The sequence below is a fragment of the Sylvia atricapilla genome, chromosome 6 (genome assembly GCF_009819655.1).
Source record: "Sylvia atricapilla isolate bSylAtr1 chromosome 6, bSylAtr1.pri, whole genome shotgun sequence".
Taxonomy (NCBI): Eukaryota; Metazoa; Chordata; class Aves; order Passeriformes; family Sylviidae; genus Sylvia; species Sylvia atricapilla.
The window spans coordinates 19,513,712-19,531,108 of NC_089145.1; the positions used below are offsets into that span (position 1 = coordinate 19,513,712).

The 17,397-nt window shown below is 44.4% G+C and overlaps 1 protein-coding gene across 2 annotated transcripts in view; it reads left to right on the forward strand.

Annotated features, from left to right (window-relative positions):
* The window catches only part of PRR5L (proline rich 5 like), a 28,561-nt gene extending 19,142 nt beyond the window's left edge, over positions 1 to 9,419 (forward strand). The window contains exons 6-8 of one of the 2 annotated variants that reach the window (XM_066321044.1): positions 1,228 to 1,368; positions 3,048 to 3,174; positions 6,574 to 9,419. In XM_066321044.1, coding sequence (XP_066177141.1) covers positions 1,228 to 1,368; positions 3,048 to 3,174; positions 6,574 to 6,905 — 600 coding nt within the window. In that variant the 3' untranslated portion in view covers positions 6,906 to 9,419. Of the gene's footprint in view, positions 1 to 1,227; positions 1,369 to 3,047; positions 3,175 to 6,339; positions 6,450 to 6,573 lie in introns of those variants that run through there. The other variant, XM_066321045.1, reaches the window with a different exon arrangement.
* Positions 9,420 to 17,397: the final 7,978 nt, after the last annotated feature.

Below are 17,397 nucleotides of genomic sequence, written 5' to 3' on the forward strand. Positions count from 1 at the left end.
CAAATCGTGTTTTTCTTGGCACAGAAACATATTTGCATTTTGAAATGGGGTATGAAGTTAATGGGACTAAACTGCATAATATAAAAAAAGGTTTGCAGCTGATGAAATATAGTTTCAAGATAGGTACTGGTCTTTCCTGCAAGCTTTTTCCCTACACAATGATGGTTTAAACCAGAAAACTGCTTTTATTATGGGCCATGCTGCCCTCCATACTATTCATTTTAATTTATATTTACATATTGATAATGCTGTTAATTATGACATGCAACCTGTTATGAATTAACGATTAACTACTGTTAATTTCTTCCAGCTAAATATTTGCTATGTTGGGTGTGTTATGGAGATCATAAAATGATTCCCAAGCAGACCATGGGGCAGAGATTAACATACTGAGAAGAACGAGGCAAACTTTTCCTGCTGGAAAGTGCTGGGCAGGGCTGGGAGGAAAATTTCTGCTATTGAGTTGCAGTGGGGCAAGCGAAAGTTATGCAGATATTAAACATAGCAGAGGGAAAGGTGGTAACACCAGAATGCCAAATGGAGTTATACTGTATTTAAATATGCTGAGAAATATTATATCATCTGTTAAGCCTGCTCACTTGTGCTGTTGATGTAAAATAGGAATGCCTTGCAGAGGATGTTAAAGATGTTGCTTTTTAAAATGATGTTTGGTTTAAGCAGGCTTACTAGCTTTGCTCCAGCCTAAATCCTAAAATCTGTATGTAATGGACTGACTTGGAGGTTCTTGTCATATGAGCAAGGTCTAAAGTGCAGACATTGAGCAAAAAGAGGATACAATATAGGTGAGAGGTAGATTAGTTAAGAAATATGCCGTAACAACTTCGTTCCCTGCCAAACCTTCTCTGCTTTCTCAGCTCCAAGCACGAGAAGCACAAGCTACATCCAGCCTGGGCTTTTTGTGAACACATTGGATGGCAAGTGTTATGAATACCTACATAATAATTTGGTGAACTACAGGCCCATTTCTGGCTTCACACCAAACCTTGTGGTGCCACAGATGAGGTGATGCCCACTTCAGAATTTGTGTGAGACATAAAGGGAAGAAATGAAAGAGTATCATGAATCCTGAACGTGCATGACAGGGGGAGTGTTTTGCCACAGCAGCAAAGGGCAGAATAAACCCTTCTGTCTATGTGCCATTTGTTGGTATGATGCTCACACATCTCTTTATCTACACTTGGGTTTTGCCTTCTTTGTTTTTTTTAGGGTCAGGAGTTGACTATCCGTCAGATTGCTCTTCTTGGCTTCAGAGACTTGGTCTTGCTAAAAGTAAAGTTGGAAGAAATCCTTCCCCTGGTCCAGATGAGGGTTCCAGCTTCCATTGTCCAGATGCTGTTAATTCTGCAGGTGGGGAGCCTTTGCTCTTCTTCATCTGACTCTCTTGGGTATCTTGACCTCATTGAAATCATGCAAACACTGGAGGAAAAGTAGGGGGAGAGCAGAGGGTATGATGAAGGGGGTGTGATATGTGCTTATTTTAGGAATGGTCAGTGTTACAATGACAGCTAAATTTGAATGCCTTGAGCTTTCCTGGGAACAGGTAAAAATGTTGCCTTGAAAGAGCTGGGGGTGGTGGTGGTTGTTGTGTTGGTTGGGGTTTTTTTGTACCTTTCCTCCCCATCTAGGAACAGTGTCAGGACTCTTTTTTTTTTTTTTTTTTTTTTTCACACAAATTTTCATCTTCTAGCTTGTCTGAATGCCTCTTTGTGCTCTAGTTTTCCTGATTTCTCAGCTTTGCAAGGACAGGGAAAGGCTCTGTCACAGCAGATAATGGAATTTGAATGAACTGTGGCTCTGGCTGCTTGACACCAGCTCCTTAGCTGGCTGGGATGCTGAGTAGTGCCCATTAGAGAAGAAATACCTTTTGGCAGCAGGCAAAATGAGAGACCATCTTTCAAAGGCCTCTCCCAAGAGATCTAGAGCATCTGTGATAACTATCCTCTTTATCCAGATCTCAACAGAATACTTTCCAAGCATGCCAAATACAGCCAGTTTTGGTTTTTTCTCATACTGCCCAGCCTGACAGTCCTAAAAAATGCCATATTACATGTTCGAGTTGATAGAATCATAGAATGGTTTGGGTTGGAGAGGATCCTAAAGATCATTCAGTTCCAACCATCCTGCCATGGGCAGGGACACCTTCCACTGGATCAGGCTGTTCAGAGCCCCATCCAGCCTTCCTCTGAACCACATCTTTCATTTGACCTTTTTGATTATCATGAGGTTTGCACAGGCCCAAATTTTGAGCCTTTCAAAGTCCCTCTGGGTGGCATCCCTTCCCTCCAACACACCACAGAACCTGGTGGCTTTTATTTCTTCTGCAACATAATGAGTTTATGAGAATTAAAGTTTATGAAGTGCAACCAAAATTGCAGAGTGGCTAAGCTGGCAGTTCTGTATGAGTTCTCACTGTTCTGATGTTCCAGTGACCCAGACTGGAAGAGCAGGCGATGCTAAAGTGCCACTCAATTTCCCTGAAATGTTTTTTTAATACAAGAATCTTAAGAGCAAAGAGGTTCTCAAAGCAGCACATTTGAGGAAAAAAGCTTATTGAGGCTTTGCAGGAAGTTAAGTCTGAACGGTTTCTGAAATTACTGTTAAATTGGTTGGTGTTATCTACCATCTTCACAGCTGTAAGCTGAACCACAGAGGGTGCTCTGCCTGCAGTCCTGCCTAGGAAAAGAGCAGTGCTTTGCCCAAGGCGTGTTAAGGCTTTTCTACAAAGAGATGTTTTCTGGTAGAACCGCCCTGGCATAATCACACTGCTGTGGTACACTGTGTACATCCTCAGTGGGAGCACACCTTGTGCCTTCCTGTCGCTTGCTCAGAAAAAAGAACTGTCTGCTCAATGTCCACAGGGTGTGACTGTGACTTGAACAAGGAGACTGATCTGAAAGGCACCCAAACCTCCATCAGCTCCTAAAGCTTTGCTGACACAGTTGGGATATTCCAGTACAGACGGAATCGACGCGCTTTATTCAAAAATCTTTTAAGGGTAATGTTGACTTTTCATGTTTGATTTTCAGAGTGTCCATGAGCCTACTGGCCCCACTGAGGGCTACCTACAGCTGGAAGAACTAGTCAAGCAGGTGGTGTCACCATTCTTAGGTTTGTGTGAGGATCACAGCTCCTCTGGCAGCACCTGCTTGCTTGGTAAGACATGCACATTGTGCTGAAGCTATTATTGGGGTACTCAGGTTGGGTAATGGAAGGCATTTGTGCTGGAAAAGGAAACAGTACACCACTCCATGAGACAGAACACAAAGGCTAAAACACCCTTGAGAAGGCCCTGATTAACGTTTCTGAGTGTAGATTTTTGTGACAGGCTTTTTCTTTCCCATGACCTAGTGAACTATTAGTGCCCCATCACTCCACACACACAGCCACAAAGTCTCCCCTCTCTCTGGACATGGACTGGGTTTTAAAACCCCTTTGTCCATGCCTGGAGTACTGCTTTCACCACGGTGAGAGGCTGTACCTGGTCCTTTGCTGCCTGCTCTCTGTCCCTGCTTGCTAGCCTGCTTCAGCTGCTGCATCAATCAGCTTTTGCAAACAACAGAACTGTTGCATATTAATACTGAGGGATAATAGGGATTTTGCATGAAGTCTTCCTTCCATCTGAGGATTCTGTTTAAAAAAAAAAAAAAAAACCCACAAATCAAAATTCTGTGTTTCAAGTATGGATAAACATGTCTAGGTGGGAGAATGGGCACCTCACTTAAGGAAGACCATGATTATTCTGGGAAACTTCTCCACATCATGCAGGAGCTCTGCTTATACATGTGGCCAGCCAGAAGAGATTGCCTAGCTAATGGGCAGTGTTACTGATTTGATACTCAAGAAGATTTAAATAGAACAAGTGAAGAAAGCTCTAGTCTCCCTCTGTTTTTTCTAGCTTTTGCCTTTGCTTCGATGCAAAATTGTAGCAAGCTGGAGACACACAATCTGCCTTGTACTACACTTTAGCAGCATATGGGAAAAGATGGTCTTGTGGTAGAAAAACTTACCAGAACTCAGACAGTCTGTGCCTGTAATAAACTCATGGCATTGCTTTAGGAAAACTGTGGCTCAGGATTTTTGTTCTTGTGGTTGCTGGGCAATCAAATATCTTCCATGTAATTGGACATGGTTGTACAGTTCAGTGTGGATTTGCAGATCTGATCCTAAGGCTCAGTCTAGACCAAAATCCCCTGTAAAAGTTGGACTTTGACAAATTTGATTGCTTTGCTGTTTATGAACATTTGCATGCTGCTGGGATAGTTTGAAAAGTAGCTGCTTGACCTGTACTGAAGTTTCTAGCAGAAATCCTGGATTTCTGCCAGCTGAACGAAGCATTTGTGCCATTTAAAAAAAACAAACCAGAAAACCTACACGAACTGGCCTTGTAAAGTTTATATGCCTTAAAATAATTGAACTTACTTTGATTTTAGCTGTCATTTATTTGTGTATATTTCCAAGGTGGCCTTTTACCCTTGCTCTACCTTGTGCTGAGCATGAGGAAAGAAGGAACTTGTGTTTGTAGTACAAGACAGACACTGCAAAACAGCATTTTTCTGCAAATAATCTTGGTATTTTCCAAGAGTTGCTGCAGAGGTGGCTTCTTTTCCTGAACTTTCATTTGTAATCAGATTTCTTTCTCTTCCTGTCTCCCTCTTTCAGTCACCTTTTTGCTTTCTCAGAACCAGTTTCTTCTCTTGCTGGCAGCATGTAATGATGGTGAAGCCCAGTAGGCTCCCTGTAGTTGTTTTTGGGAAGGGCTCTGTTGGGTTTTGGGTGTGCTTGCATTTTACACAGCTGCTGTGGAGGCCAAACTGCCCTCTGGACTGGAGCCCTCAGTAAAAATGAGTGTTGGGAAACATGACTGAAAGTGTCTGATCCCAGCGGTGAGTAATCATAAGGCTTCAGCCTGCAAGGCTGCTGTATCTTAAGCTGATTTAAAGTGAGAGAGGTGTGAAAGGGGACAGGGCTGCTCACAGAGGGGAATTGTAGATGGCAGCATTCCCACTTGCTCTCTGTTAGCAGCCTGTTTGCTTTGCCTGTGTAAAATATCCATAATCTGCATGGTAAGGATGGAGCATGCCAAAGGGATCCAGCTGGCTAAGAAACAGGGTTTATACTGGGGATAAGAGAGAAGATAAAACAGCCACACATCACTGCTGATCTGAGGTTGCTTGCAAAAAAAGTACCAGAAAAGCTCCTCCCAGTTTATATTCCTGGTCATAAGGCACCAAATAAAAGTAAAATTTCTAGTTCTGCTATGCATGACAACTGGCAGTAGCAGGATGAAGTGTTGGCTGCTTACCTGTTCTTCCCTGCAACAAGTAGTTTGTTTTCTGCTTTTCTTCCTGATACAAGCTTCCAAAACCCTTATAACTCTCAGTGATGAGAGCTTTGCTTTGCATTTTGTTACTTTTGTGTTTTGCAGTCTTGATTGGAAGCCTTTTATATGGCTTAAAGGCTTCTGGCTTTATGAAATGAGACTCTGCGCTTCAGTGAAGTTTGTGAGAAACAGAGACACACAGGGAATGGCTCCCTCAGCTGCTGCAGGGACAGACCCACAGGAGGTGTCCAAAATCACCTGGAACATTGCAGGGGGGTGGAAGCCAGCAGGTGAACAGTAACAGTGTCTGATTCAACCTGCCTGGGGTGGGATTTCATTGAGGGAAGGCAGAACTCTGACCCCTGCCTTCCTTCAAGCTTTCAGTGTCAGAATTGAAATGTGCTTCATGATGCTGCGCCAGGGACTCCACGTTGGGTCTGTGCTTTTGACCTGGCATTTTTCCTCCTTAATGCTTTTCCTGAGCAGATCACACCCCCATCCATTCTGTCACTGCCTTTCCTCTTTAGCACAAACACTGCATTTCCCTTGTGTCCCTTTCCCCCAGGCCGTTGTGGACTGCTCCTGTGCACTGTTAGGTGTCTTCTGTGTCCAGCCTCCAAACCAGAGGTGTTGCAAAGTGGATGAAATGTCTTTTTTTGGGCATGGTCTTTTAAAAATATGGTGGGATAATGCCAACAGAATGGCCTGTTCCTAAGCAGATGGAGGGGACAGTGCAATGTAAGCATCAGGAATTTCACATTGACAACAGCTAATGGCACTTCCTGAGAGAAATTTTTCGGAGAAAGGGATGACAATTCAAATCCCCACTGAATGGTTTTTTTTGGAGACTTGTGCCTCCTAAGTGTCACTTATTTTAGTGAACCTGCATGTGAGAGTATCTACTTGGTCTTCACTCCTTGATAAAAGAGAAGACTCTCAAGATGCTAAAAAAAGTCCCTTGGCTGCACTGGTGACATTTTGGCTCACTTCTGTCATAGACAGCAGCCCCTACAGCAGGATGGGAGGTCTCTGCTCTGTGGGGCAGAGGCAGATCTCCTTTCCCAGCACGTAGCAGTATGAACAGTGAGCTCCTGACTTTTCCAGTGGCAGTGAGGTGGGGCACTCGGTAGCTGCACGCTGAGTTCTCTCTGCTCCCCGAGGCCAGCCCGGCGGCGTGGGCAGCGCGTTGTTTGTGTGCTGTTGACCATTCCTGCTTCCCCTTTCTCTTGCAGAGAGGCGCTACTCCCGATGCCGTCCCAAGGCGCTGACGCCGCTGACAGAGCAGGAGGGCGAGGCGTACCTGGAGAAGTGCGGCAGCATCCGGCGGCACACGGTGGCCAACGCCCACTCGGATATCCAGCTGCTGGCCATGGCCTCCATGATGCACACGGGCATGGTGGCCGAGGAGCCGGACAGCCCTGAGGCGTGCCTGCTGCTGCAGCCCAGCTGCTTCAGCCACAGGCAGTGCTCCAGCGAGCCCAGCATCGCCGACGGCCCCGAGGGAGTGGTGCCAGCAGCCGCCAGGCAGGACCCTGCCGAGCTGAACTGCACCTCTGTCAGCTAGGAGCAGCTTGGCTGAGGAGGGGAGAACTGTGTGCACTAAGCCGGACAAAGTGGTGTGTCGTCCCTGCTGGGGAAAAAAAGAGAAAAATAGGAATTTTCCCGTGTCATTGAAATGGGCTCGAGGGTTCTTATGGCTCAGAATGCTCTCTAGATGGGTTCTTTTACCAGTCTGGGATCATTGTTGATGGAGGTACCAGGCTGCTCCCGAATGGCCACTGAGGGCTGTAAAGGTTTTGCTGTTGAACAGCCCAGTCTGCCTTCTGTAAGCTTTCTCCCTCTACTGGTGTAAACTTTTTGGCATCAGTTTTCCTTCTTTTTCTTTGGTATGATGCAATTTGAGTTCTTTCTGCTTTTCTCCCTCTTTCCCAATTGTGATTCTTCTTTGTTCTTTGTCCCTGCAGTGGAGGCCTCTGTGCTCAGTGTTCCCTTTGCTTCTGCTGAGCACTTAATTTCTCTTTTAAAGTTGAACTCAGGGATGAAACCATTTGCATCCTGCAGAAAGATCTGCTGAGATGGCTTTTAAGAGGAGGAGATCCTTCACCTTGCTTCCCATGGACATGGATGAAAAGTCCAAATCAGAATTAATCAGACTTACTTTTTTCCCCAGGCCCGAAGAGAACCGAGTATACGTGGAGTCTGAGCTGAGTACTTCATATGTACTTTATTTGGTTCCAGTCATATCTTGGGGCTTCTGGTATAAATTGGGTAAAAAGGGTGGCTGGGGTGTGTAAATTGCATGCAAAATATACTGAGCATCCTGGCATTTGGCATCAATTTGCTCTCAAAATTTCAGTGGTGATAGAGCCAGGACGAAAGAGAAATCAAATGGGAAGGGGATGCTGTACTTGTGTGGGAGATGTATAGGTGCTTCTCAGCACTGAGCCATCGTGACTCCAGATCAAGAGAGGATGATCAGGATTTCATCCTGGGCCTTCCCTGGTACTTCTAGCACTTGCAGATTTCATGAGACCGATGATAATCAGCAGGGTGTGGAAAGGAGCCCTGTCTCAGTGTATTCATGAAGTGCTCCTGACCTCCAGTGGTATCTGACTCAGTGCAGTACTGCTTCTAAGATATAGTGAGGGCTCTTTGCAGTCCTTGGTTTTGTTTTCATTGTGAAGATTAGGAGTGGGTCCAGTTGGCAGGTGTCTGTCAGGCACTGCAGTCTGCAGTGTCTGCTTTGTAGCATCATTTGGTACTCCAATGCTGCTTCTGTGGGGGCAGATCCAATCTGTTTGAGCTGTCCCCAGGATACTCTGCTGTGTCTTGCTAAGCAGATTTCCAATTGCAATTATAGGCTTAGAGGTGAACTGCAGTGCTGCCTTAAATGTCAAATCCCATTAAAAATACGGACACAACACAACTACCACTTGAATCTACTCTAAGTGGTACTGTAAATAAGTGTGTCTTGGCAAGGAAACAGGTTAGGATGAACCTTTGGGACTTTTTTTGTATGCTATGACATTAACTGCAGAATTTGCCCTGCTTCTGTTGGGCATTAAACATCTGCTCCACTGGCTGCACTGGAAGTACAGCTGTGACCTGCCAGGACTTGTCATTAGTGGTATATGCAGCAAAAGGAGAGCAGGTTACTATTTGGCCACAAAGCATCAGAAATACCAGCTATGAGCACAAACTGTGCTGCCTTGATAAATTTGGGTGTTGCTTTGTCTCCTGTGGTTTGCAATGTTGAGAGAGATACTTGGATGAGCCTCCTTTTCCCTGCTGTCACCAGAGCTCTTGGCCTTTGGGGAAAGGCTGAGTATTTGGATCACCAGCTGTGCTTTTCATGGCAGGAAAAAAGTTCAGTTGTGCTGGCTGCCTGCTTCTCCTCCTCAGAGCACCCACAGTCCAGCAGAGGCCTGGAAAATGTGCCTTTGAGCAGCTTTCCCTCAGATGGGTTATAGGATAAATTGCTTTCCTGTTCATAAATTGGACTGACCAGGCCAGCTTGCTGTCATCTGCCCCAGGGCAGCCCTGGATTGTGGTGGAGCTTCAGAACCTCTGAGGTGGCAGCAAGCCATGCTGGTCTCACCTTGGCACATCCCTCCAGTGAGGGGCAGATGATGGTGTCCTGTCACAGTTAATTTCTTTGGCTCCTTGCCATGATTTAAAGCCTTCTCTTAGTCACACTGAGGTGTGTGGAGAGGTGGTCACCCTGCAGCATTTCAGTTCACACTTATGGATGCTTTTCTTCTTTCCGTTTCTCCTGTAACCCATTTGCCTTCTGTAAATACCCAAACCATTTTGATTAGAGAGCAGCACCCTCTTTTATGGTGTAAATTAGAATGATTTATTTATTTCCTGACATATTCTTGGATCATCTCTAGGGCTAATAGGAGTTAGTCCTGGTTTTAACTTGAATTTCTTTCGTTTTACACATATGTATGATTTTAATTATTTTGGTTTTGTATCTGTTACTTTGCAAAAATTTGCACCAAGCCCTCTGAATCATGCACTTCCCCCATTGTTTTGTTTTTATGGAGAATTAAAGTTGGTGGCTTTACTTTGTAAACTGAAGTAAACACAATCTGTTCTGTAAACCACACCGAGTGTATGGCCATGACCACCACATTTACAGCCACGTGAGATTGCACAAGCCTCTGCAAGTGCTTTGCTTTTACAGATGGGGTGAACCTGAAGGTGTCTGGAAGGCTGTGCCGTGGTGTCAGTGTGAGGCAGGGCCCTGGGAACAGCTCTGAGGGGCAGTGCTGAGCACCTGCTCCCTGCTGAGGAACCTTCCAGTCCTCTGGAAGCAAAGACTCTGACCCCATGCCTGAGCTGCAGCATGAGAAACACTTTAATTTTGGATACAGGGTTCTAGTTTGGGGTTGCACTGTGTTGCTGACCATGTCACACAGCTGTGACAGGGCCACAGGGTGGGTCTTTTCTACCCTTGTGGTCAACAACTTGAGAAAACCTCCTGGAGGAGCTGACAGAATGGGAAGAAGGAGTTTCTCTCACCACCTCCTGAAGTCTGTTACCTTCTACTTTGATAATGACCTGGACTGAGTCACTTCTCATCACACTGAATCTATCTTCCCTATTTACTCTGTTTCCTTCTTAAGGTAAGCGATTTATTGTGTGTCCATGCAATTCTGTCATAAACTTATTGATAGGACTATTCTTAGTACCACTGGCCTTTTCCCAGATATTCCCCACAGCCAAGCACATTTTTTATTGTCAGAAAGCAGAGCTGCTTCTGGCCCTAGCCACGTGGACAGCAACTTGGGGTGTTTTTTCCAATCAGAAGACTTGCAGTGTATCTTTCTGCTGGCACTGCTGGCAGTAGGGTGAACACTGCAGGGTTTTTGGATTGCCTTTTCATTTTAGGTCCAAATGGCAATGGGTTCACCCGCCAGGCCTTTTGGCACTTGACACTGAGTCAGCAGATGGAAAATACTTTACTCTTCGAGGCAGCATGTGTCCCCGAGAGAGGAGAAGCTGCAGGTCTAGTGAGAGACAAATTGTGGTATTTATGGTGTGCTTAGTTACGTGAACTTCTTCATTTTGCTTTAGTCTCAGAGTAGCAAACTTCCCTCACTGGATTCCCTGTTCCTTCCCAACCTGGCTGCTTCCCCATGCCAGCAGCAGGACTCCTGGACCTGGCAGAGTGCACCTTCCTGGCCCTGAAAGGACGTTGTGCGTTGGACAAAGCCACCAGATGGGTGTCTGCGCTCCTGAAAGGCTGTGTTCCCTGGCTGCCCTGTCCCCACTTGGGACAGGTCTGCACAGAGCCAGCACTGCTTCCCACTGAGGAGAGCAGGTGACAAAGCAAGACTCATCCTGGCACTGATTCCCCACAGTGCCCAGGGAGTTTCCCAGGGGTACCTGAGCTGGAAATTCAGCCCACAGTCAACATTCTCTGTAGGAAAGTCTCTGCTAATTTTCCTGTTAATTAAATGTGTGAAGAGCAGGCTGTTTGGTATTTCCCTGAGCAAAGAGGAGGTAATTAGTCATCCTAATCATATGTCAAATATGGAAAGTGGATCTTGCAGGACAACAGTAGGTTAAATGGGACATTCTTGCTTGTCCACAAATTTGGAGATCGCTTTCTCTTCCCCCTTCTATCCTAACAGTTCCAGGTAAGGGCACCAAGCATTCAGCTACATAAACAAAAGATTTAAAACAGAGGTAGCAGCTTCTAAAGCAACTCTGCAGCAAAGGGACAGCCATTCTCATCGATGTGATGCTCAAAATTGCATGCTGTAAAATAGCTGCTACTCACCACCTGAGAATTAGCTGCCTTTTATTCATTACTTGCATCTGAAGATACCCCTGTTAGTTATCTTCACCTGGGAGAGCAAGTGCTGTATAATTGTTGTGCCAGTTTACATCTCTCCTGTGTGTAAGTTCATCCATTCCAGGGGGCTAATCCTGCCCCAAGCACTTCTTCAGGTCTTGTGAAAGCTGTCCCAAGTCCACAAGGAGTGGCAGCTCAGATGTTTGAGTAGTTTGGGTGCATTTCTCCAAACCAAGTGATGAAAAGAAGTGACAGCTCCAGTGCCTAAGTAAGTGAATTGAAAATTGTCATTATTTATCAACAGTTGCTTGCTGTGCATGGCCAATGCACTCTTGGGGCCACAAATATGGGCTTGTGTGTAAGAGACTCACCTGTATGGGAGAGAGCAGTAAGGAGGTATATGCAAGTAATAGAAATAGATGATTATATTAATCTTAATCTGAATAATTGGTATAACAGAAGGTAGAGGCTTAATTATAGTTTGATCACCAGACTTTGCAATGAGCAAAAGGAAAGCAAACACCTCAAAAAAAAAAAAAAAAAAAAAAAGACAGTGACTTGGAGGATCCCAGCTACCCTAAACTCCTGCCATAGCACGGAGCAGATTTTCAGTAGCTGTGAATTTCAAGAGTATTCAGGAGTGTTGCTGTTTGAAGTGTCTCTCATTTGGCTTCAAAGCTAATTCCCACTTATGCCAAGAGCTAGTTGATTATTCTTGTGGCATAATTATTATAGACTGTGCAGTAACAACCTCTGTTACATTGGAAAATAGATTGGAGTCAGAGAATCATTCTTTCTGACCTTGAAATTTATGAAGACAGCTGCACTGGCTCACACACAGGAGTTGGTTGGGTTTTTTAGTTGGTTGTTCTTTTTTTTTAACTTTTTAAAACTTTTTTTTTTTTACTCTTTTAAAACTTTTTTTTTTTTTTTTTTTTTTAACCTGAAAAGAGTGGGTTCTGTTAGAATTTCTTGGGCTTCTTAAAGATTGAGTGTCTTGTAACTGGTCTGTCTTCAAGTCAGTACTGCAACAGGGCTGCCTAGAAAGTGACAGAATTTATTTATATTAAATGTCAGTATGAAAGCACAGACTGTGCCATAAATCACCCGCCCTGCAGACCTGTGAAACTGATTTACACCTGTCACTGGTCAGCCAGCCCTCTTTTTCACTGGGGGTTTTTAATCCTCTTCACACCGAAGGCTTATTGAGTAACCTATCATTGATTCTTGGAGCAGAAACTTGTTCACCCTTGTCCCCTGTATATCTGTCTCATGGCTTCCCTATGAGGAGTGCTAAAACTGTCTTTCTTCAGGCACATCTCAGGCCAATGGACTGTGTATCTACTGTGTGCTTGGATATGAGAGATGAGAGGGTGGGAGAGGCTGTTTTGCAGGAGGGAACTGACAGTATTTGTGAAAGGTGCCTCTTAAGTAGTGTATGCACTAGCTCTGCAAGAACCACTTTTTTATTTTTTTTTTTTTTTCTTTCTTTCTTTTGAGTGGGAATGGGAAAGGAGTTCTGATGTGCATTTGGAACTTTGAATTTGAGAGATTCAGAACCACTGTCCATTACAAGTTTGAGTGAATGCAGAGGATTTCTTATGCTTTCCCCCCATCCTGTTTCTTTTTCAGAACACAGGGTGGATGGCGATTATATGCTGAGCATCCCTGTGTTTGGTAGTGCAGATGGAGCTCCTCTGAGCTTCCCCATTCAGCCTGTCACTGAATGTCATCAATATCTCTTCTGCCTCTTAAATATTTGACATCTGTCTTCCCTGAAAGCCCTGCAGCAGACTGGAGAGGTGCTGCCCACTGGGCCCACAGTCCTGGTTAAATTCAGTGGCTCATCCTCAACAGCACTGTCCAAAGGGACTTTTCCCGTCTGACCATCCAGGACTGCTCTGGCAGTCCCAGTCCCACCGCCTGAGCTGTGGGAAACTCAGAACTGAGCTGGTAAGAAAGCCTTTTCTCTGACTGTGGGTGTGGGGTGTGCTGCAAGCCAAGAGGGGCACCCGTGGGGTCACTGGAGCCACCCACTGTGAAAGGGCTTTGTACCCAGCAGTGACAGTCTGGAGTGGTTGGGAGTGTGACTGCCACAGTGACTCCTGAATGGTCAGACAGGAAAGTTTCCTTAACAACTTCAGGGAAAAGGACCTGCCAGCATCTAGTCATTCCCCTGTCAAAAAGTGTCCTGTAATCTTTAAAAAGTCCTGCTCTTTGAAATCACAGTAAATGCTGCAGTAAATGAGACTTGGGAGCATTTGCCATGAGTCTCCTCCTAGCTTATTGAAATGTATGAGCTGGGGTGAACAAAACACCCACACTTGCCAGGAACAAACAAAAAAGCCTGTTTTTAAATGCTTATTTCTTTGGCTTTACCCAATGCTTAATCTAACCCACTGTCTGCATCAACATAGCTGTCCTCCTTTGCCTGGGGTTTACAGTGTGGAGAGGAAGTTGTTCAAGATCTGGACCTCTCTCATATTTTTTCTTTGTTTCCTGACTAATTGTCATGGTTAGTTGATTGACTCACAGAGTCGGTGATGCCTTCAGAGGGCAGCAGCAGCAGCCTCTCTCCGCTCCTCCTCTGGCTTGGCAGTGCTTTCTATGTAATAGAGAGTGAGGGTCTGCTCAGCAGCAGGCACTGCTGTTTGTAGGGACTGTGGAGAGACCAGCAGAGCAGAGCTACGCCTTTGAGGGAGTGACTCTTTGCTTTGCAGATATGTTCTTCTTATGTTGCTTGTTTGGGACTACCCTTATTGGGGGAGCCTTCAATGTCTATTTCGAGAGTCTTAGAGGAAAGCAGATTTGTCCCTGTCTCTTACCCTCCAAGCCTGCTCTCCCTTCCCCATTCTCTGCCTGGGACAGTGGCACTCCTCACCTCTGTACCCACTGTGTGCACTGCTGTAAGGCCTCTGGCTTGGGTTGTACCAGGTGTTACTGCAGAAAATGTGGGTTTGGGAGGAGGAGGACAGCAGAACCCATAGACCACCCCCTTCTTGCAGTGAGGGGTCCAAAACTGAGCACAGGATTAGAGATGTGGCTCAAAGGAATCTATGAGTTAGTAAAATTCTGTGACAGAAAGGCTTACCTATGCTTTTACCCTTTCTCATTTTGGTAAGGACATGTGATGGTGTTGGATGCACAGTTTGGGCTCAAAAACCTGGGAACAGTTGGACTGGACTGGGGCAATTCTCGTTGGAATTTATTTTTCTTTATATAGATACATTGTTATGTATCTATACATGATCTATTTATAGTATATATTTATATATATTTAATATAGTACATCAATACAATACTATATTTAATAATTTTAAAAATGCCCCTTTATGTATATAATATGCTTTTTAATTTTTTTATTGAGTTTGTCATCTTTATAATTACTTTATTTATCTGAGACTATTACAGCTGGACTGAGAATATACAGGAACCAGAAATAGGCAGAGGTTAAAATATGGCTCCTTTGTATTCACACCTTGGTTTCCACTGCTCTTTGAAAGCAGCCAAGGAACCAAGAAATCCACAGTGGCTGTTCATCTCTGTCCTGGGTGGTCTGACCCCCCCTTTTCCCAACAGCACTGACTTGCCTTTCAGGATAGTTATGTTTCTACCCATATAAAGTCGAAATCTCTTCCATTCCCAGAGGTTCCAAAAGCACACACTGTACAGATCACCAAAATGAATTCAAAATATTCAGTCCATTTTATCTAGAAGGATGAGTACAGGCACATGCCTGTATAAAGGACTTTTGCATGAAGAAACTCAAGCTCAGGGAGTTGTTTCTAGGAGGTGAATCACACTGGAGGCACTTGCTTAAGCAAGTCTAAACTCCACACTGTGAAGTTTATCACACCTGGGTGTGATACTGAAACTAAGAGCACTTGTGTCACTTTTCCCTGGCAGAACCTTCCCTCTTTAACACTCTGTTAGCAAAGGCCAAGGTCATATCTGGCTGAAACTATTCCTTTATTAAAGGCAGCAACAAAAACAAAGTTGAATCTTGGAAAGAAACAAGTCCATGCGGGTGGGAATATCAGAATGGAAAGGAAATCATAACTCAAGCATACTCTTGTAGGATTTAACAGGTCAAACTCCTTCACACCTTCACCTGACACCTGCTATGTCAGCATACAGGGGCAGGGAGGAGCAGCTGCTGCTGAAGACAGAAGGGAAAACCAGCAAGTTACTAATACTGGTCTGTAGCAGGAGTCAGGACTCTGCACATCAGGTCACACAATGAAAGGTTTGTGTTATTGCCTTTTTTTTCCCCTGATGAGTGTGTCAATTATCACCTGAGTTTCATGGAAATCAGGTTCTGTCTTAAGAGGGATAAGAAACTGAAACCTCACATTTTTGGACAGTTTATTTACAGGGCTTTTAGGAGGCTAAAAGCTTCTCCTGTTTCTAATCAGCTGAGAGAATGGAGGAGGTGTTTTGTGTTTTTTTCAAAATTGTCAGTACCAAACTGCTAAAACACTGCTCTGTTTATGCCTTGTTCCCTTGACTGTTGAGGGGGATGAGGCTCTGGACAAAAGCCACCAGAAAACACAGCCTGTGAATCCTTTCTGCCCCAGGCAAACACCTGTCAAGTCTGGCCAAATGAAGTCAAACCTGCTGGAGCCTCAGTGAGAAACACTCAGCTGGAATCTTCAGGACCATGGGTAGACCAGGGCTTTTCCCCACTTCATCAGCAGGTGACTGGCTGCAATAACCACCCCCCTGGCGTGGCAGAGACAACAGAGAGTTGACTGCAACAAAGGAGCAGCATGAAATCACTGAACTCAGGAGCACTCGGGCTGCATGGCCTCAGACATCAGTCAGAGCACAAACCAAAAGGAAAAGAAGGCTCACTGGTTGAGGCCGGGACAGCAGCTAATAAATTATTTTCCTGTTGCACAATCTCCTCTTCGCATGCAGTTTCATGAAGTTTCCTATTCCATTGGAGAGGAAAACCTGCAGCCAAAATGGAAATTTCTGAACTGTGAAATAGAAGTGGTTGTTTCAGTGGAGCAAACACGTTCAAAGACCATGATCTCCAGAAGAACAACCAGTGAAGCAGGGCCCCAGCATTTGAGTGGAAAGGTATCTTCATGATGCTGTAGCTCAGTCTTTATTTGCTCTGCATTTCACCATGCACTAGCAAGGTAAATTATTTTTTTAGAGGTGTTTGGCTGGCGTTTGTTTTTTTGTGTTTTTTTTTTTTTTTTTTTTTTTTTTTTTTGTTTTGTTTTTTTTTTTTTTTTTTTTTTTTTTTTAACAGAAAGAATCGCAGTCTTGTAGAAGAGTGGAGAAATGGCAGCAAAAGTTCCACTTGGGATAAAAGCATGAGTGAGGAAGGATTCAAGATATGGCCACTACTTCAGAATCTTTATGCTTCTGTGCAGAGAAGAGGAAATGAAAAATAGGACAGGAGAAACAAGGACAGTTCTGGCTGGGGCTTGGCTCTTTTTTTTTTTTTAATGCTCTTGTGAACTGGAAAGGACTGCAGAACTAGCATGAACTCTTCACCCATACCGAGCCCCGACAAGCTGAGAACAACTTTAGCAAGTGTCTGCCTGTGTGCTCACAGACATATACTTACCAAGGTGGTTAGGTTTAATTGTAAAAACTAAAAAAAGGAAAAAGACCTGAAGGCCACAGCTCCTGACATTTGGTACTTCAAGGTCACCAAGAATGTCAGTTCCTGTGAGGGTGGCAATGACACAAAGGGTTGATGCAGTCCAGTGTGGTCAAGCTCTCCTTTCCAAATGGAGTGGACAAAGGCTCAGTGGTGGGAAATGATGAGCATTGTAGTAAGTTAGCCGAGACTCCATTTTCTTCATGTGGGAGAAGCCAATTCTTTATTCACATCACTGATTTTATAAAGTTTCAGATCTCGTGTGCAGCACTTATTGGCTGGTAGTTTTGTTACTACTTCATTTTTCGGTCAGAGGGTGATTTCTGTGCATATGCTAAGATTCAGGTTGTTTACGTTTTTCTTTTATTTGTTCTCATGGAACAGATCTTATTGTTTATGCAGATGCACTTATTTTTCAACCCAAGAATAGGTTGTTGTGTTAATGAACCTTTCGTAGCAAGATTGTTTTTGCATGGCAACTTGCAAATTGCTTGAGTACACTTAGAAGAGATGACAGGCAGCTATTAATTTAATAGAGCAGGCCTGATTTTATGAGGCCTTTCTTTTATAATTCTTCTACAACACACTGGAGACAATTTCTGTCACAACAGATGAGGATGAGACCAGTGC